General features: G+C 35.3%; 3 protein-coding genes across 4 annotated transcripts in view; 1 reads left to right on the forward strand and 2 right to left on the reverse strand.

Moving 5' to 3' along the window:
• Nucleotides 1-646: 646 nt before the first annotated feature.
• Nucleotides 647-3,319, reverse strand: LOC110669124 (uncharacterized). Its single transcript, XM_058147190.1, has 2 exons — nucleotides 3,243-3,319; nucleotides 647-2,889 (listed from the first exon to the last, which is right to left on the reverse strand). Exon 2 carries the CDS (start codon nucleotides 1,765-1,767, stop codon nucleotides 1,090-1,092), a length of 678 nt encoding a protein of 225 aa, XP_058003173.1. The 5' UTR covers nucleotides 1,768-2,889; nucleotides 3,243-3,319; the 3' UTR covers nucleotides 647-1,089.
• A 1,578-nt stretch (nucleotides 3,320-4,897) lies between these two features.
• Nucleotides 4,898-7,196, forward strand: LOC110669115 (uncharacterized). The gene is made up of 6 exons (XM_058147729.1): nucleotides 4,898-5,238; nucleotides 5,402-5,547; nucleotides 5,642-5,799; nucleotides 5,904-6,453; nucleotides 6,530-6,648; nucleotides 6,750-7,196. Exons 1-6 carry the CDS (start codon nucleotides 4,898-4,900, stop codon nucleotides 7,194-7,196), a joined length of 1,761 nt encoding a protein of 586 aa, XP_058003712.1.
• Nucleotides 7,197-7,976: 780 nt separating this feature from the next.
• Nucleotides 7,977-20,985, reverse strand: part of LOC110669048 (protein kinase and PP2C-like domain-containing protein) — a 40,251-nt gene continuing 27,242 nt past the window's right edge. For both annotated transcript variants that reach the window (XM_058147191.1, XM_021830507.2), the window contains one exon: nucleotides 7,977-8,413. In XM_058147191.1, coding sequence (XP_058003174.1) covers nucleotides 8,219-8,413 — 195 coding nt within the window. In that variant the 3' untranslated portion in view covers nucleotides 7,977-8,218. The remainder of the gene's footprint in view (nucleotides 8,414-20,985) is intronic.

Here is a 20,985-nt window from a genome sequence, read left to right on the forward strand (position 1 = left end):
TTGTTCAGCTATTACAAATTAGAGGGAAATCAATTGAGTAGTTGTAACTATCAGTTGAGTAGTTGTAAATGTCGAATAGAAGGGAACTTGACTTGTATAAATGAGTTGGAAGGCTCACTTACTATTCATTCTAGAATCTTTCAATAATAATTACTTTTCTACTCAATTTTTCTATTTTTTTCTTTTCTCTCTATCTACTCTTTCTCTTCTTTCTAGTACTCTCTCTTCTCCTATTTTCTTGGTAACTACCTTCTGTACCAGATCTATTAGGATTTTGTTCCTAACAAATTGATATACATAATAATTAAGATAAGATAAACTTAATTCATGTTTTTAATCACATGAAAGGTCAAATACATGAATAGTTAAACATTTGAGATAAAGGGAGTTATTATAAGTTATTGTGTTAGTGAGTGAGTTATTATTCATGTCTAGTGAAAGTAATAGAAAATGAAAAAGTAATATTTTAAGCTTTCTCTTCTAATTTCTATCCATTCTAAAGACTCTATAATTAAATCCCAACTATAAAATCAAAAACACACATGAAAAACCATCATAGAATCACCTTTCATGACCTTCATAAAGAGAAGACAAAAAAAATCAAAATCTTATCTTCTAATAAAAAAAAAATCCCTTCAAATGTTATATAGAATGAAAATGGGGCCAATAGGGAAAACAATCATAGAATCAAAACTCATGACCTTCACAGAGAGAAGAAATGAAAAATCAAAACCTTATCTTCTAATAAAAAAACGCAAAACCTTTAAATATTGTACAAAATGAAAATTGGGGCAAAGGGAGCATTACAAAAGGAAGAGATTCAATAGGTTTTAGGGTTCATTCTCGTAGTTGAGAGGATTGGAAATCTACTTCAAGATTCATCAACTTCTACATCTTATATGAAACTAACCAATTGTATAGACAATTAGTTCATCTTACACCCCACTGTTGTTTTCTGGCACAAGAGAATGACAACAACTTCGAAAATCTACAAATGTATATCCTAGCCAAACAATGAGCCGAATGACTTGCAGCAACAGCCATGACCATTGCCACTACAAAAGGGACATTGAATTTAGTTGGTCCAATTTAAAATATTGTGATCAGAAAGCTACCAGATGTGGCTAAGACAGTAATCCTCAGGAGATTCTTGAGAGGAAATCCTCTTATGAGCATTAGGATCATAGCAATTGAAGAAAAGAATCCGACCAAGTTCAAAATCATAAGTGTAATGAAAATCACAACATCAGATGCTATTGCAGCCGTTCCATTTGAATGTTCTTGGAACCCATGATCATCATTCGATTGTTGAAAACTACCTAGGGGACTTAAAACTAATTGAAAGGTGACAGTTGCAATTAGTACTTCCACAACCATCACTGCACTTCTCGTCTCTGAGGTTGAATTTTCTATTTCCCTTTTCAGTTTTGACCACATCTTACAAGTAAACAAGGAGGAAACTGGTTCGGAGAAGTACTCACGCAGTTTCTCAGGAAGACAATGGAAACATACCGTAGGATTTGCATGTTGAGGCATAACAAGATCTTGGCTTCTAAGTGCTCCTACACGTTGAAGCATTCTGTGGATGCTCTTCCCATTTGCTTCTGCTTCAATTATAGTCTTTTCTGGAAAATCAGACATGTTAAGAGCAGTTAAAATTTTCTTGTCCTTGACGTTCACGTCCACTTTATCTATAGCAATGGCATCATCCTCGCCCAACGGGACTTTAACAGTATTTTTGACATATAAAATGAGCTGGTTATCCATCCCAAATCATCACTTAACCCATATCTACTGGTTCACTTCATATAACTTAAAAAAGTAATTGTATTGCTTTCATGAGTTGTGCTCCAATTCCAACAACCAATTTGTCAAATTCCTGAGATTTTTGTTGGGGTCGATTTGGATAGGTAATGTGAACATAAATCAAAGCAAAAAATATAGAACTTCAATATAACATCAAATTCAAATACTGCATCAACACAAATAAACATATTCAAGGGAGGGAAGTAAAAGGATTCAACACCTAGAGAACTGACAAAAATCATCCAGAAAGACATGGGTCAAAATTTTATGAATTTTATAATTTGAACCTCATGAGCATGCATATTTTACTTTGTACTACAAAAATAATAAGAAATCAAAAAAGATAAATAAACCTACTCTGTGCAGCTTTCTAGAGGTTGCAAGATGGAGAATGTGTTGCCTTGGCAGTCCTGAGCATTCAGCATCTCTTTCAGCTCTTGTTAGTTGATTTCCTTGAACATCAGAACAAGCAGTCAAATATCTTCAAACTGGCATGCAAGGTGAAACACAGACTCTTCTTCATTCGTCAAATCATTCTTGCACTCAGGGACCGCTGTGGTCAATTCCCTTGTAACATCAGTAGTCCCTATAATTACAGCAAAATGAAGTGTTGTTCTTCCATCTCCACTTCTAAGATGACTCATCATTTCCCTGTCACTTGACAGGAGCTCTCTCACTATCTATGTATACCCAATAGCCGAAGCCATGTGAATTGGGCTAACACTATCTCTGTTTAGTCTCTTAGCCAGTTCAGGCTTGAGGGTCATTAACTTCTCCACGAAATTGATCTTCCCAGCTAATGTCGCAATGTGCAGAGCAGCAGAGAACTGCGAGCAAGAATTAGCTCATCCTCGTCAATTAAGGAATGTAGTTCATTGGTTTCTCCATTTGTGCTGCCTTAAAAAGCCTTCCAATTAGATGCTCTTGTAGGAATACTTCACTGTCATAACCTTGCATTAATCTTCCAACACAAAGCATAGCAATAGAGCTTGACTCAGCTTTCAAAGTCTTCCTCAACTTTCATTGACTTGGCCAGACTTCCGCTTCCACTTGGTTCGGAAATTGGGTGGAAACTAGAATAATCTTTTGTTTTTTCACATATACAAACTATTACATATTAGAATTGATGTTTAAAATGGCAAAAATATAAAATAGTCTAACTTTTAAAAGTATTAAATAAAATTGAATGAATTTTTAAAAATTATAATTAAAAGCATATACCATATCAGTGTTATCAAAGGCGAGGCGAGGCGCCCAGGCGAGGCGAGGCGCCCCTCTGTCACCTCGACTGGAACGCCTGGCTCGGCTTGGAGGAGGCGACGCCTCCGGCCGGAGAGGCGAGAGGCGATGCAGGCGAGAGGCGACGCCTCTTCACAGCAACGGTAAGTGTTTTTTTTTTATTTTAAATTAAAAAATCAATAAACCTATCTGCGTACCTGATGCAGCCATTCCACCAGCAGAGACACTTTTCTCCTCAACCTCACGAAGATGCTTTTCTCCTCAACGGCTCAACTCACGAAGATGCTTTTTTTTTTTCGTCCCTCTCCACCTCTGTTCGATCTCTCTCTCAGGTCCTTTTTTTTTTCTTTCCTGCTACGCTGCTTGCCGCTGCTCTGTTCGATCTCTCTCACGTCCCTTTTCTTTTTTTATTTTTTTTTCTCTCCCTCTCCACTTTTCTTCTACTGCTGCTCTCCTCTATTTGATCTCACGTCCCTTTCCTGTCCCTTTCCTGCTGCTCTGTTTTTTATTTTTTATTTTTTTTTCTCTCCTCTCCTTCTTTCAACAGTCCCTTTTTATTTTTTTTTCCTTCTCCTCCTTTTAATTAATTAGTTATTATTAATTAATTATTTATTTATTTATTTATTTTATTTTTGTTAATTAATTATTTAAATTTTATGGGTATTGGTAAATTGATTATTTTACTTTGTATTCTTGTTTAATTAGTTGATTAATTAATATGGGTATTGTTGATTTGTTGGTATTTAGTTTAATTTTTATTTGTTGTTCTTATTAATTTGATTAGTTTTACTTTTTACCTTGTTAATTAGACATTATTTATTAATTATTTATTTATTTTATATAGGTATTATTAATTTATTGTTAATTTAATTTTTTATCTTTTTATTATTGTTAATTAATTGTTTAATTTATATGGGTATTGTTAATTTATTATTAGTTAGTTTACCTTTTACTTGTTATTATTGTTAATTAGTTTTAATTTGATTAATTTCACTTTTTTCTTGTTAATTAGATATTAGATGTTTATTTTATATGGGTATTATTAATTTATTGTTAATTTGATTATTTTTCTTTTTGTTCTTAGTAAGTAATTGTGTAATTTATATGGGCATTATTACTTTGTTGTTAATTAGTTTACTTTTTACTTCTTATCATTGTTAATTAGTTGTTAGATTAATTAGTTTTACTTTTGTCTTGTTAATTAGACATTAGTTGTTTATTTTATATGGTATTATTAATTTATTATTAATTTGATGATTTACTTTTTGTTCGTATTAATTAATTGTTTAATTTATATAGGCATTGTTAATTTATGATTTTACTTTTTGTTCTTATTAATTAATTGTTTAATTTATATGGGCATTTTTAATTTGTTGTTAATTAGTTTACTGTTTTACTTTTTACTTATTATTCTTGTTAATTACTTATTTAATTTATATTGGATATTGTTAATTTGTTGTTAATTAATTTATTTTTTATTCTTGTTAATTTTTTTGTTAGATTATAAATGGGTGATAAGAATAATACATCTGGATCTTCTGCTAGTAGTAGAAGAACGGACCCAAGATGGGCACATGTAATTCAAGTTAGTGAAAACAATACCAATGATCTTCAATGCATATACTGTATGAAAGTTTATAAAGGAGGAATTAATAGAATCAAGCAACATCTTGCTGGAGGTTACAAAAATATAATTCGGTGTCCAAAATGTCCAGAAGATGTAAGGAATCAAATGCAAGAATTCATTGCTAAAAAAAGAGAGCAAAAATCAATTATGAATATGGAAAGACCACCTGAATTTGATGATGTTGAAGTACTGGGATTAGATGAAAATGAGGAATAGGAAGAGTTGATGCAAGAAATTGGCAGTGAAAGAAGAAGGCAAGTACTGGAAGTTACAGGTACTAGTGCTTTTAAAAAACCAAAAGTTTTACCACCACAAAGTAGTAGAGGGCCTATTGACTGTTATTTTTCCCCTAGACCTGCTGTTTTGGGAAAAAATATGAGGCAAACTACCATTGATGAAAATAGTCCAGCTAAAAAGGAGTTAAGGGAGCGTGCTTGTGTTGCCATAGCACGATGGATGTATGATGTGGGAATAGCTTTTAATGCTGTGAATTATGATAGCTTTGGGGAAATGATTCGAGCAATTGGAAATTATGGGAAAGAAATGAAACCTCCAAGTTTAATGAGGTTAGAGTTCGGTTACTTAACAAAGAAGTGCAAATCATAAATGATCTTCTCGAGTCTCATAAAGAAGAATGGGAAAATTATGGATGTACATTGATGTGTGATGGATGGACGGATAGAAAAGGGAGAACCTTGATTAATTTTTTAACTAATGTCCAAAGGGAAGTGTATTTATTAAATCAGTTGATGCAAGTGATGAATCAAAAACAGCGGCATTGTTGGCTAGTTTGATTAAGAAAGAATTGATGGAAATTGGTCTTGAAAAAGTAGTTCAAGTTGTTACAGATAATGCATCAAATAATGTTGTAGCAGGTAAAATTTTTATTTAATTTCTTATATTACTAAAAAAAAATATCATTTTATTTTTATTATTAATGGAATGAATTTTTCTACTTGTTTATGACAGGGAGAATATTAGAAGCAAATTTTTCTCATCTATACTGGACTCCATGTGCAGCTCATTGTATAGATTTGATGTTGGAGGATATCTTTAAGATCCGTGTTTTCAAAGAAACATTTCGCAAAGCTGTTGAGCTTACTGGTTTCACATATGGCTCTTCAGGAGTTCTAAATATGTTGTGGAAGTTTACTAATGGAGTAGAATTGCTTAGGCCAGGGCAAACTAGATTTGCTACTCTTTTATTACACTGGGAAGGATTCATCTTCAGAAAGCCAACATTAGAAAAATGTTTACTTCGGAAAGTTGGACAACTAGTAAATGGGCTAAAGAGGTGAAAGGCAAAAAGTGTGAAAGGACGGTTTTGAGTCCTGCCTTCTGGAATCATGTTGTTTATGCTCTTAAGGTTTCCGGTCCTCTTGTTCGTGTGCTTCAACTTGTTGATAATGGAAAAAAACCAGCTATGAGATATATTTATGAAGCCATGGATAGGGCTAAAGAAGCCATTGCCAACTCACTCAATGGCAATGAAGAGAAATACAAGAGCATTTTTGAGATTATTGATGCGAGATGGTCACTTCAATTGCATCGTCCTTTGCATGCTGCTGGATACTTTTTGAATCCTGAATTTTTTTATCCAAATAAGATGAGAATTGAAATTGATGAAGAGGTCAATACAGGATTGCTTTCATGCATTCATAAAATGGAAAAAAATTCAGCAAAAGTTGATATGATTCTTGATGAAATTGAGAAATACAAGGCAGCTGCAAGGACCTTTGGTTTTCCTTCAGCTATTAGAGGAAGAACAACCAAATCTCCAGGTTATTAATTTTTCATTTTGCTCATTTATTAATTTATATCATGAATTTAACAATCATTGGTTCTATATTTTAATAGCTGCTTGGTGGAAAAGATATGGTTCTTCAACTCCAAACCTACAAAAGTTTGCGGTAAAGGTTCTGAGTCTCACATGTAGTGCAAGTGGTTGCGAAAGAAATTGGAGTGTATTTGAGCATGTAAGTAATATATATATATATAGATTTCTTAATTTGTTATTTTATCTTGAGCCTTTTGAGTTTGAAGTTTAACTTATTTATTACTATAAAATAAATGACAGCTTCATAGTAAGAAAAGAAATCGGCTATTTCAAGAACGTTTAGACAATTTGGTATATGTGAAGTACAATAAAGCGTTGCTACGCCGACACACTTTTGGGGATATCACAACACCTATTGATTTGGCAAATATTGATGAGAACAATGAATGGTTGCTTGGTGAATTAGAAAAACGTGATGGGGATGATGATGATGATGATTCTCTAGTTTTCATGAATGACGTATTGACCTGGGGTGATGTTGGTAGAGCAGCTGGAGTTTCTAAATCTCGTTATGAATTGAGATCGGCTGCAAGATCAACACCACCAGTTGAAACTCCATCATTTCGAAGGCCTCGTGCAATGAGAGGTGCATCCTCTTCGCAAGTTGATGATGATGAAGAGGAGGAAGAATTTGTGATGGCCGTTGTTGAAAATGAAGATGATTTTGGAAATCTTGATGATGAGTAGTTTTAGTTATAAGTTTTTTATGTATTTATTGCATTTTGTTTATTATGACTTACAACTTATTTTTATGTATTAATGTCTGAACTTCTATAATTTATATTTTCTATTATGTGACTTATGACTTATTTCTAATTTTTTATTTATTATGTATAATTTTATAGCGTCACTTTTATCATATACATCTGCTGAAAATTCAGGTATGAACTATTTCTTTTTTTAACATCTCTTATTACTATGTGTGTTTTTACTTATGCTATATATTTTAATTTTACAGTCTCATATTTTCACTTGTATCTTATACTTAAACTGGAAATACAGGTATGCACTATTTTCAATTTCTCTTATTTTAGATATAAACATAGTGTAAATCATATTTTTTTTCTTTTTAATATGTTTTTTTACTTATCAACTATTTAAAAGTATATATATATATATATAATTTAAACAATTAAGGTTATGGCGCCTCACTTCAAAAAGGCCCTCGCCTCGTCTCTGTGTCGCCTTTCGCCTTGATAACGCTGTACCATATACATATAAATTTAAATTATTAAAAATATAAAATATACCGTAAAAAAATATCTAAATTGTGCAAACTAAGTACAAAAACAAGTAAAATAAGTCATATTCATAAGAATTGCATTTCGTTTTCAATTTCAAAGAAAATGATGCATGCCCAATTCTACAAACAATAACACCTAGCAGGAACTAGGATAAAGGGGAAAGATTCTGCCAAATTAGGGATGGTGACCCAAAATTCTGCCAAATTGGTGTAGAAGAATGGCATAAGGAATGAAATTACAATTATACAATTGAAAGACTTATTTTCATGAGGTACAACTGATAGGTTTCAACCATGGAATCTCTGAGATGTAATAATACAACAATACTCGTAGCATGAATGCCTAAAAGCAATGATCATAAGAATAAGTAAAAATTACATGAATGAAACAAGAATGAGTCTCATCCAATTTGACTCCGTTTTCTCCATCAATTTACAACTCCTACAACTTGCATTTGCATTTGACCTAGTAAATTCTCTCTGCAGTAGATACTGGGCGCAAGAACACAACAACCACTGTAATATTATCTTTGCTACCTCTCTCTACAGCTTCTGTTGCCAATCTCTTGGAGCACATTCCAGGTTCTTTCACTGTGTCCCTGATTATGCTTATAACCTCAGCATTGCTCACGACATCCCAAAGTCCATCACTAGCCATCACCTGATAATAGTCATACATTACTTTCATCCAAGTCCATTTGAAAATAAATCAGTGCACTTGTCTATTTTATACTTTGACAGCAGTTAGAAGCATTGTAGTTAATTCCATCCTACATTAAACTCATTACGTGCAGTCACAATAGTTAGAAAATGAGATTTCAGTTTAGCGATCTTAAGTTCAATCCCATTAGAATTGGAGTTTGGACATGAATGTTATGCCAGACAAAGAGGACAACTTTAATGACAGGAATTTTTGAGGACAACTGGGTTGCAATAGGGTAAGGTTGAAGATCAAATAGAACGAGAAATTAAAAGTTGTTAGTAAGATTTGAAGAGACCTTTTCCTAATTTGAGTAAGAAACATTTCTCAATATGATAGAGAAATATTTTCTATATAAAATAGAACTCTTATTTTAGTGTTATTCCTAAATTGAGTGAGACTTTGAGGGAATTAACACTATAAATAGGAGAATAGAGGATAGGGTTATTTAGCTTTCAGCTCATGGAGTGAGGCTGTTGCCCATTGTAGAGATGGAATTTGTCAATTACTAAGGATTTGGCTCTACCCATTGATAAGGGGCACTTGCCCATTGCAGTGGAGAGAGACTTCGGCCTAAGGTGGAGTAAGGACATAGAATTCAAGAGGAAGGGATTCTTATCCATTGGTGAGAAGGCTCTTGCCCATATAGTTGAAGGCACCCTTTGTGGTGTAGTGTTGTAATAGTAACTATATTGGGTTATGTCTAGAGGAGACTGAGAGGGACTAACTAATATATTTACTATGAGCAGTTTGATGTTATATGAGTTCTCTTGGGTGTAATTGTGTTGATGGGTAGTATAACTTTGAGCTTGTAATGATGATTTATTATTGTTGATAGTAAAAGATGGCATGCCCGTGAATGCAGCCCTATGTTGAGAGGGTGAACCACATAAATATTAGTGTTTTGTGTGTTTGCTTTATTTCTTTACAGTTTACACACTTTCGCGGTGCATAACAAATTGGTATTAGAGCATGGGAATGATATTGGTGAGTTTGGTTGAAGGTGGAGCTACTGCGACATGTAAAAGTTGCACATGCAATAATGGTGATGATGGAGAGTTGAAATTGAAGTGGAGCTCTTGATGCAAAATCAAGAAGATTGATTACGTGAAAATTTTTTGACGAAAGAAGCAAGTTACAGCCAAAATGAAGATTTGAGAGATTAATGATTTAAAGAGTTAAAGCTCAAGCATTGAGATATGATGATTGAAGTCACCCAAGAATTTGAAGTATGCAATGGTTAATGGATTTTGAATTAAGGTAGAGATTGTTAGAATTATGACTCAAAATCCTAGTAAGATTTGAAAAGGCATTTTCTTAATTTGAGTAGGAGAAATATTCCTCAATAGGATAGAGGAATATTTCCCAATATAAAGTAGAACTCTTATTTTAGTGTTATTCCTAAATTGAGTGGGACTCTTTGTAGAAAGAGATGATTCTCATATATTTCAATTAATCTGTACATGGGTATTTATATACAATTGATTCCTATAATTGTGTTATACTAATTAGGAAGAAATCCTAAATAAGAAATCCTAAATAGGAATACAGAATACAGAATATACACAGAAATAATATAATGATTGACTTTCCATAACACTCCCCCTCAAGTTGGAGCATAGATGTTAATCATGCCCAACTTGTTACAAATGTAGTTAATCCTAGCTCCATTCAGAGCTTTTGTGAAAATATCTCCTAACTGCTCTCCAGTTTTGATATGTCCTGTTGAGATGATCTGTTGTTGAATCTTTTCACGAACAAAGTGATAATCAATCTCAATATGTTTGGTCCGCTCATGAAATACCGGATTAGAAGCAATATGGAGAGCTTTTGATTATCACACCACAATTTCGCAGTGGGGTCTTAAAACTGTCTCATCTAGTAATTGAAATATCCACATTACCTCACATCTTGATTGTGCCATGGCTCAGATTCGGATTCAAAGACTAGATCAAGAAACTACACTCTTCTTGCTTTTCCAAGACACCAAATTTCCTCCAACAAAACGCAATATCCAAAGAGTTGACCTCCTATCAACCTTAGATCCAGCCATCGGCATCGAAAAACATTCAACATTTAAATGCCCATGATTACCATATAACAAACCTCTTCCTGAGCTCCTTCAAATAGCACAAGATTTGTCCCAAGGCTTCCCAATGAGCAACATTGGGGAAGACATAAACCGACTTACCACACTAACGGCATAAGCAATGTCGGGACGAGTGATGTAAGGTAGTTCAATTTTCCTACCAATCTCCTGTATCTCTCCGGATCTTCAAACAACTCACTATCCCCGCTACTTGATTTGTAAATTTGGAGTCATTGGTGCACTACAAGGCTTAGCACCTAATTTTCTGTCTCTGTCAATAGATCAAGGACATATTTTCTTTGAGACAAGAAAATACCCTTCTTACTTCTCATAACTTCAATACCCAAAAATACTTTAATAATCCCAAGTCAGTGCAAACTGGGTTTGGAGGAAGGTTTTAAGAGATGAAATACTGCAGTCACTCCCGGTGATGATAATGTCATCCACATAGACTACTGGGAGAATTAGACCACCTCAGATTGCTTATAAAATCGAGTGATCACACTTACTCTTTTGCATACCAAATTCTGTCTTGCTTCACCGAATCTCCCAAACCAGCCCTAGGACTTTGTTTCAAGCCATAAAGAGACTTAAAGCCTACAAACTTTACCCAACTCCCCGAGCAACAAACCCGGTGGTTGCTCCATATACACCTCCTCCGAAGATCACCATGAAGGAAGGCATTCTTGATATCCAATTGGTGCAGGGCCAATCATATGTAGTGCTAAAGAGATAAACAAGCGATGCAGTAAGTTTAGCTACGGGAGAAAAAGTGTCGAGTAATCAACCCCATATGTCCGAGCATATCCTTTTGCTACAAGGCGTGCTTTTAATCTAGCCACAGTAACCATCAGATTTACCTTTCAGTAAATACCCATTTGCAACCAATAGCTTTCTTACCAAGTGGGCAAAGCAGCGATTCCCATGTACCATTAGCATCTAAAGCCTCCATTTCCTCTTTCATAGCAAAGACACCACCAGATGAGACAAAGGTGCCTCACCAACAGATTAGGGATGGGAATAGAGTCTAAAGAAGTAACAAAACACCGAGAACAAGAAGACAATTGATTATAAGAAACAAAAGAAAAGATAGGGTAAGTACATGAACGTTTACCTTTACGAAGAGCAATGGGTAAGTCTAGATCAGAATCATGATCAGTATGAGGTACAGGATCTCCCAACGAAGTAGCTAGTGGAGGATCTGAGTCAGGAATCTCCAATCTCCTGGAATAAACATGAACAACGGGAGGCCGAGTAGGTCTAGAGACGGAAGAAATAGGCTGTGAGAGAGGACTAGACATTGGTTGGACAGTATATATTAAGATATCATCTTCCTCCCCCTGACTCTCATACACAGATGATTGAGAAAAAAATGGAGTGGACTCAAAAAATGTGACATCTGCAGAAACAAGATAACGATTAAGAGTAGGAGAGAAACAACGGTACCCTTTTTGGATCCGGGAGTACCCAAGGAAGACACATTTGAGAGACTTTGGATCCAATTTAGTAACCTGCGGACGAACATCACGTACAAAACAAGTACAACAAAAAATACGGGGTTCAACGGGAAACAAAGATTTTGTAGGGAACAAAGCAGTATAAGGAATATCCCCATTAAGAACAGAAGAAGGCATACGATTGATCAAAAACATGCCGTAAAGCGCATCCGCCCAAAAGTGTTTAGGAACTTTCATCTGAAAAAGAAGAGCACGAGTTACCTCAAGAAGATGCCGATTTTTTCTTTCGGCCACGCCATTTTGGGATGGGGTATCCACACAGGAAGACTGATGAAGAATGCCATTTTGTGTCATATAAGAAATTTGAAATTATCTTTGAAAAATATTCTTTAGCATTGTCACTTCTTAATATGCGCATGAAATATTAAATTGAGTTTTGATTTCATTACAAAAGGCACAAAGATAGAAAACAACTCGAACGATTCTTCATTAAATATAACCAGTAACACGAGTAATCATCAACAAAAGTAACAAAATAACGAAATCCGCTTTAAAAGTAATGCAACAAGGACCCCAAACATCGAATGAACTAACTCAAAAGGGATGAAGCCCGTTTATTGACTCTAGACACGTAAGGCAAACGATGATGTTTTGCAAACCGACACGACTCACATTCTAAGATCGATAAAGATCAAATCGAGGACACATCTTCTTCATGGTAGACAAAGAAGGATGACCCAATCTACAATGAGCTTCAAGAGGTGTTAAGGTGCTGGAGCAAACAAGCGATCGCGTACATGATTTTCCGAATGTAGAGACCACGACTCACGCCCTCTACCAATAATCTGCCGTCGTAAGATCCTCAAACAAACACCGATCGTAAAAAAGAAATAGAACAATTTAAGGTACGAGTAAGTTTACTAATGTAAAGTAGATTAAAAGAGAAATTTGGTAGACACAAAACAAATGACAAAGAAATTGACGAAGTCTGATTCGCAGCCTGCAACCCATGACACAAGAAGTAGAACCATCACCAAAGTAACTTGAGAGGAAGTGGGATTAGATGAAAAGTAGATAGAAGACTAGAATTACTGTCATGTGATCTGTTGCACCGTAATCAATAACCCATTTGGATGAGGAAGACACAAGGCATGTAGTGGATTTACGACTCGTGATCGCAATGATAGGAACTGGTAGGCTTTAGAGATGCACGACATCGAAAATCGTGCAAAATCCTCTGCGGATACCAAACAGCTTTTCTCGGAGGAAGATATCAGAGAATCCTCACGCCATATTTGCCATCTGTGATCGCCGATTTTTCCTCTGAAGTTGCGACAATTATATTTTGTATGGCTGTGCTCATGACAATAATAACAAATGACTCCTCTTGAGTCCCGATTAGAACTAGCCTCTCCATTACGCTTACATTTGCTGTAATTCCTCCTCTACTTCCTCTTCTATTACCCTGTTGTCCATTTGGATTACGGCTAATAAGAGCACTACCGCGTGCTCAAGATTGGGTACTCTGCACGAAGGACCCGTGTGAATGTTTCATGCAAAGAGGAAATCTCGAATCGAAAGAATATGAGATTTAGCAGCCTCATACTCGAAGGAAGGCACGCAAGAAAACTCATAACATGCTTGCTCCGTTGGGCTCTTGAACTTTCACATCGTAACTAAAAGGCAACAATACATTAAGTTCCTCATATACCCGTTTAAAATCCATAAAATAAGCCGTGAGAGACTTATTCTCTTTCTCGATCAGTAGAATGCCTTACAAACATCATAAATACGGAGATATTCCCTTTACGAATACGTAAAATCTAAGTAATCCATCAATTCCTTAACAAATTCACGGTGATTAATTAAACTAATTACCTCACTTGTGAATCGAGTTCAAGCCGCAAAACAACCGAGCATCCTCCCTTAGCCAAGTTTGTTGTGTATCATCGAGGTGGATCTTTAGTAAGGTGATCATCCTTATCAATGCTACGCAATACCCTAATGATCTTACTCCACTCCAGATAATTCGAACCATTAAGTTTGTGTTCCGTGATCTTAGTCATCATCGGAATCACATCAGAAATAACATTCTTATTGTCTGCCATTTGTTGAGACAAAGAAAACTAACCGAAACGCTAATCCAAAGTGCTGACAGCAACAAAATAATCCAAAATCACAAATCAAGCAAATACCAAAATAGGATCTGAGAGCCAAACCTCAGAAGTCCTTTAATGGTGTCTTGGATCGGCAACAAAGACACGCTGGTGGAATGAGGGGATTGAGGCGACAGGCAATGTTGATCGGAGGCGAAACGCACGGTCGGCCAAGGTCTCTCCTGAGCTGGGTGGTGAGAACAAATAATCACCCTAGATAGATGACCTGCTCTGATACCATGTAGAAAGAGATGATTCTCATATATTTCAATTAATCTGTACATGGGTATTTATATACAATTGATTCCTATAATTGTGTTATACTAATTAGGAAGAAATCCTAAATAAGAAATCCTAAATAGGAATACAGAATACAGAATATACACAGAAATAATATAATGATTGACTTTCCATAACACTCTTAATCAGATCAAGATTGAGGGAATTAACACTATAAATAAAATAATGGTAGAAAAGGTTATTTGACTTTCAGCTCATGGAGTGAGGTTGTTGCCCATTGTAGAGAGGAGCCTTGTCAATTGCTGAGAATTTGGCTCTGCCCATTGATGAGGGGCACTTGCCCATTGCAGTAGAGAGAGGCTTCGGCCTAAGGTAGAGTAAGGACATAAAATTCAAGAGAAAGGGATTCTTGTACATTGTTAAGAGGGCTTTTGCCTATATAGTTGAAGGCACCCTTTGTGGTGTAGTATTGTAATAGTAAATATATTGGGTTATGTCTAGAGGAGACTGAGAGGAACTAACTAATATATTTACTATGAGCAGTTTGATGTTATATGAGTTCTCTTAGACATAATTGGATTGATAGGTAGTATAACTTTGAGCTTGTAATGATAATTTATTATTGTTGATAGTGAAAGATGGCATGTGTAACACCCCTACATGCATAGTCCTATACATTTTACTGCTCCAGTGACCGGTGTCGGTCCGGACAGTCAAGAAGCTTAGAACCATAATTAAACCATCTAGAAAAATCAGAAACAAAAATTAATAACAATTATATGAAGGTTAAATGTAAATCAAGAAAAACAAGGCATAATGGATTAAATGAGCCAAGGCCACAGCGATGGGTGACCGAAACGGGAAGTGATTGCGAGGTCAGTCGCTGCCCTATTTTCGAGTGGGACATTGTGACACCCCAGGTCTAAGAATTATTGCGAAGCAAAGGGTATTATGAAAAACACAGAAAAGAACCAAGAACCAATTCAAATAATCGAACCAGGATTCCAAAAGTAATCAAATGTTACTGGGAAAACAGATCAGACCGGTAAGGGGCAATTTAGTCAATTCACCCTTAGAGATGACTTTTAGCCTAAATGCCCAATAAAATGTAAGAAATTAAAATATTAAAAATTAAATTCAAAGAGAAGAGGTGAGGGAAAGAAAAAGAAAAAGAAAAGGAAAAATTCAAAAATGAAAAGCTTTATGACACCATGCATGACACAAGCATGATGCAATAAATTTAAATTTTAAAATATTGGAAATTTTGGAATAATTTTTAACAATTATAAGACGAAAAAAAAAAGGAAAAAAGTGTTATCTTCTCCCAATTGCCATCCCAACTCTCTCTCTCTCTTCTCTCACCCATTTTCCTCTATTAAAACTTATATTTAGCTTTTGTAAACCCTAAAATTAGCCATAAATCCCCTAAATTCCTTAGTTAAAAATTGTAATTGAGTCTTGATAAGAAGATTGGAGAAGAAAAATCCAAGGAAGAAGTGAAGAATTGAAGAGGGGAAAAGCTACACCTAAGGTTAGTGTTGATTCTTCTACTCCTCTCTTTATAACCATACATAGGTACTTTAATTAAATAGGAAATTGTTGAAAAATGGAACAAAAATGATAAGTTAAGGGACATAATGAAATTCGGCCAGCCATGGGGGAAATGTGATTGAAGTGAATTAAATGGAATTAAGTGTGTAATTAGGCTTAACTAAGTAGGTGAAGGTGATTTGTAAGCTTTAATTTGAATGATTTGTGCAAATGGATGAATTAGGGTTCTTGGCCATTGAAAATTGGGGGAAAAATTGAGAATTTGGCGAAATGATGCAATTTGACCTAATTGAGATTCAAAATGGTCAATTGGTGTGAAATGGAGAGTGTTTGAATGGTTAGAATTGGAATGGAATGGTGAATCTGTAAGGGTCAATGCTGGCAGCTTGACCCTTGCCCATTCAAATGAGTATAACTGGAAATTGGTTGCTCCAATTGGTGTGAGGCCAATTGGAGATGAAAATTAAGACCTAAATTATGCAGAAGCCACAATTTTTATGCAGAAGCCTTGCCCTAAAACTTATCTTAAGTTAGTGAAAAACTAGGTCAAATCCAGATTAGGCACACTGCCACTGTACAAAACTGACTATATGAACAGTATATGTTCAAATGGTCATAACTTGGTATAGAAAGGTCCAAATGACTTGATTTTTACACCATTGGATAGCTATGACATAGTACTACAACTTTCATGAAGAACACAAACTCAAATTCTGCTCATAACCAAGTCAAATTGTCAACCAAATTTGGTTGCTCAAAACTACCAGAGCCAAAATAGTACCTAAAATTCTGGATTTGAACCAATCCGGCCAGCCACCTTAGAAATAGCATAACTTGAGCTACAAAACTCCAAATGTAATGATTCAAAGAGGGAATTAAAGCTAAGACATTAAGGAACAACTTTGATGAAGAAAAATTGGCCAAATTCCCACTGTAAAAAGACCAATGGAACAATAAAAGCAAGTAATCCAAAACTGAATTTTTGAATTTTTACTTAGGGAGATTAGAAATTCAATTGGCAATCAATGTTAACATAATTGTGACCCAAAATGTGGTATGTGGGTGCAATTAGAGTTAACAAACCTATCAAGTATGAAAAAGTCAAGATTTTGACCAATTGGTCAAATGAATAGTAACCATCAACATACCACATACAAAGAGCTCAAAACTTAGGGGAAAATTATAAAAGAAATTTAGTATGCATATAATTAGTGTTAAATTAATAGTGGGAAATGGTTTAGATGAGTATTGAGACGTTTCTAATTTTGTGTTTTAGTAAAAGAAGAGACCAGAAAGGATAAGGAAAAAGTGAGTCAAGGCCTAGAGACGACTCATACGAGATTTGCGCATAATAAATTTTGATTTATTGTTTTCTACTTGAAAACTTGTTTAGATGTGCATTGTGAACTATTTGTATTAATTATGGGGTTCGTGAAATACTGTGTTGCCTAATTGTGAATTGAATTCGAAATGAAAATTTGCTTGATGTTTGAATAACTTAATTTTGAATTGGTTTTGCATTCACACTTAGCATGATAGTATCATTATATTCCTCCTCCATTTATTAGGTCGAGATAGACTATTTTCCTCCCTCTCTGACTTGCTAGTTGAGGTTGAGATCGGATGAGTACTCATATAGCTAGCTAGCCAGCCACCTCCCTCATTGATTTCGATTAGTAGAGTTGAAATTGCTTTGTCATGGTGTACAATACAGCATTGATACAATACAGCATTGATCGAAAATTTTCTGTCATGACCTAAGTTGTACATGGATTGGCAACACTGTGATTTATAAATTATTTTGACAAAATAGTATTATAAAAGTTGACTTTCAATCTCATGAAAGATTGTGAAATGGTTTAAATATATGCTTATTGATGTATATTTTGATATTCAATATCTTTAAATTTTTATTATGCACCACTGAGTAAAAGTTACTCAGCGATGGCTTTTATTTGCTGTCGCAGATAGGGAAAAGGATAAAGCAGCAAAGTGAGCTGCTAAGGTGAAAGCAGCAGAGTGAGCTGCTAAGGTGAAAGCAGAGCTCAGTTGAGGATTTTGTACGGGTATATTATTTATACCCTTATAATTTAGTTTGTTGTAAATATTTTTTGTTCATATGTATCCATTACACTAATTGAGCAGTCATACAGTAAAAAATTGTAATGATATTATTTTTTGTTTTCCATATTGTAAATTAAGACTTTAGTATGTAAATTAAATTAAATGAAATATAATTGATGTTTATTTCAAATGTGTTGAATTAAGAATTGATGGATATGGAAAATGTATTGAGTTTGTGTTGATGGAAATGAATTTGTGTTGAAATTATATTAAGTTGAGAAATGTTGGAATTGAAAATGAGAAAAATATATTGAAATTGCTTTCTTTTCAGGTCTTTGAAGAACTTTTTCTTAAAATACAACCGACACTCTGCCGAAATTTTTATAAAATTTGCGGAAAATAAAATTGAACAAATTTCTCACTTATAATTTAAACTTCAATTAAATGCTTTTAAATAATACTTTAACATTATTTTACCATTTAAAATGAATTGAAATGGTTTAAAATCTCTTGTACTGTATTTAATGAATTATCGGTAGACGAAATTCGGTAATTCATTGGGTATACTACGGGATCATATTATGCCTTACGGAAGGGTAAGGTGTGACATGTTTTAGTGGTATCAGAGCTATGTTCTGAATGAGTTTTGAACTATGTATTTGAATTACTTTCTTGATTAGTACAAGTGCTCAATGTCATTTATTGATAGATATGATGCATTTACATCATGAATATAAACTAATGGAGATAATCCTCCTTGTGTTTGTTGTTAAGGAATAGATAATCTCTTTGAATTGAAATGGAAGAAGGGGATTATTCGGTTGAACAATCTATTGAGGCTGAGGCACAGGAAGAAGCCCCAGCTCTCCAGAATGTGAGTGGGTCAGCCACTCTAGCTCCTCCAACGCCGCAGTTTCCTGTTCAGTTTGCTCAGCAGATGGCTAGAAACATGCCCACCCAAACCCAATTCAAACCCCAGTGGCACAAACACAGCCTCCAGCCAGACAATATGACAAACTAATGAAATTTGGGGCGATAGAATTTAAGGGTACTGTGGATCCACTAGAGGCAGAGCAATGGATTGAAAGAATGGAACGGGTATTAAAGAAGTTACATTGCACAAAAGAACTGAAATTTGAGTATTCAATTTCTTTACTGCAAGGGGATGCTTATGAATGGTGGAAAACCATCCCCCACAGCTTAGTTGAGCCTCCGGTCCTCACATGGTCTGATTTTCTGAGGAAATTCCGACAAAAATGAGTCCCCGACACATATGTTGACATGAAGTTGCTATCCTTGGGGTATATTGTGTCAGCTAAAGGGATTAAAGTAGATCCCAACAAGGTAGAAGCTATCCTTAATTGGAAGCCGCCCAGGAATGTTACAGAAGTTTGTAGTTTTCTGGGTTTAGCTGGATACTACCGCCATTTTGTTAAGGGGTTTTCTATGTTGGCATCTCCACTAACCAAGCTGCTTCAAAAAGATGTAAAATTTCAGTGGACTGATAAATGTCAGCAGAATTTGATGAATTGAAGAAATGTTTGACTGAAACTCCAGTCCTAACTTTACCTACTCCGAGTACAGAATACACTGTTTATAGCGATGCTTCTCACAATGTGCTAGGTTGTGTACTGATGCAAGACCAAAATGTCATTGCTTGCACAATAGCTGAAACCACACGAGAGAAACTATTCTACACATGACTTGGATCTTGCTGCCATAGTATTTGCTCTGAAGATCTGGAGACACTATCTGTATAAGGAAAAGTATTATATCTACACAGATCACAAGAGCCTGAATTATTTGGGCACTCAGAAAGAGCTGAATTTGAGGCAGAGAAGGTGGTTAGAGTTGATTAAAGATTATGACTGCCTAATAGACTACCAGCCCGGGAAAGCAAATGTGGTAGCTGATGCCTTGAGCCGTAAAACTATGGCAAGTTTGAAGATTTCTCCTTTGTTTATGGTGCATGAATTGAGAGCACTATGTGCTAGTTTAGAGATAGATGATGAGGGACAGATGATAGCAGCTTGGCAAGTGAAGCCAATGTTGATTGATCAGATAAAAACGGCTGCACAAAATGATGCAAAATATCAGAAATTGATGGAAGAGACTCGGGTTGACAAGAAACCAGGCTTTACAATGAATGATAATGGCTTGCTACTATACTAGGGCAGAATGAGCATTCCAAATGACATGAAATTGAAGCAAATCATTATGAAGGAAGCACATAACTCTCCTTTTGCTACGCACCTTGGTGGGACCAAAATGTACAGAACTGTCAAAGAGCACTATTGGTGGATGGGTATGAAAAGAGATATAGCTAGTTATGTATCTAAATGCCTAACTTATCAGCTAATAAAGGTAGAACACCAAGTACCAACTGTTTTGTTACATACACTGCCAATACCCGAGTGGAAATGGGAAAGAATCACAATGGACTTCATGATAGGACTTCCGAGAACACAGAAGAATCATGATGCAGTATGGGTTATTGTAGACAGATTAACCAAGTCTACTCACTTTCTGCCAGTGAGAATGGATTGTAGCCTGGACAGATTGGTTAAACTGTACCTTGATGAGATAGTGAGGCTTCATGGAGTGCAAGTATTGATTGTATCAGATAGAGATCCATGGTTCACTTTCATATTCTGGGGTAGTTTGCAAAGAGACCTAGGAACTAGATTGAACTTTAGTACGGCATTTCATCCACAGACAGATGGCTAGTCTGAGAGAGTGATTCAGATAATGGAGGATATGCTACGGGCTTGTGTGATTGAGTTTGAAAGTAGTTGGGATACACACTTGCCTCTGATTGAGTTCACCTACAATAATAGCTACCAATCCAGCATAGAGATGCCTCCATATGAAGCCTTGTATGGTAGAAAGTACAGAACTCCTCTGTGTTGGGACGAAGTGGGTGAAAGGAAGTTGATTGGTCCAGAGATTGTTCAGCAGGCAGAGGAGAATATTAAG

The sequence above is a fragment of the Hevea brasiliensis genome, chromosome 5 (assembly GCF_030052815.1).
Source record: "Hevea brasiliensis isolate MT/VB/25A 57/8 chromosome 5, ASM3005281v1, whole genome shotgun sequence".
Lineage (NCBI taxonomy): Eukaryota > Viridiplantae > Streptophyta > Magnoliopsida > Malpighiales > Euphorbiaceae > Hevea > Hevea brasiliensis.

What these genes read in the sequence shown, in the direction of transcription:
- LOC110669115 (XM_058147729.1), top strand. Translation starts at nt 4,898, where the DNA reads ATGCAAGAAATTGGCAGTGAAAGAAGAAGGCAAGTACTGGAAGTTACA. An exon ending in AAACCTCCAAGTTTAATGAG is followed by an intron (nt 5,239 to 5,401) that starts GTTAGAGTTCGG and finishes TCCAAAGGGAAG; the next exon opens with TGTATTTATTAAATCAGTTG. An exon ending in TCACATATGGCTCTTCAGGA is followed by an intron (nt 5,800 to 5,903) that starts GTTCTAAATATG and finishes ATTCATCTTCAG; the next exon opens with AAAGCCAACATTAGAAAAAT.
- LOC110669124 (XM_058147190.1), bottom strand. Translation starts at nt 1,767, where the DNA reads ATGGATAACCAGCTCATTTTATATGTCAAAAATACTGTTAAAGTCCCG.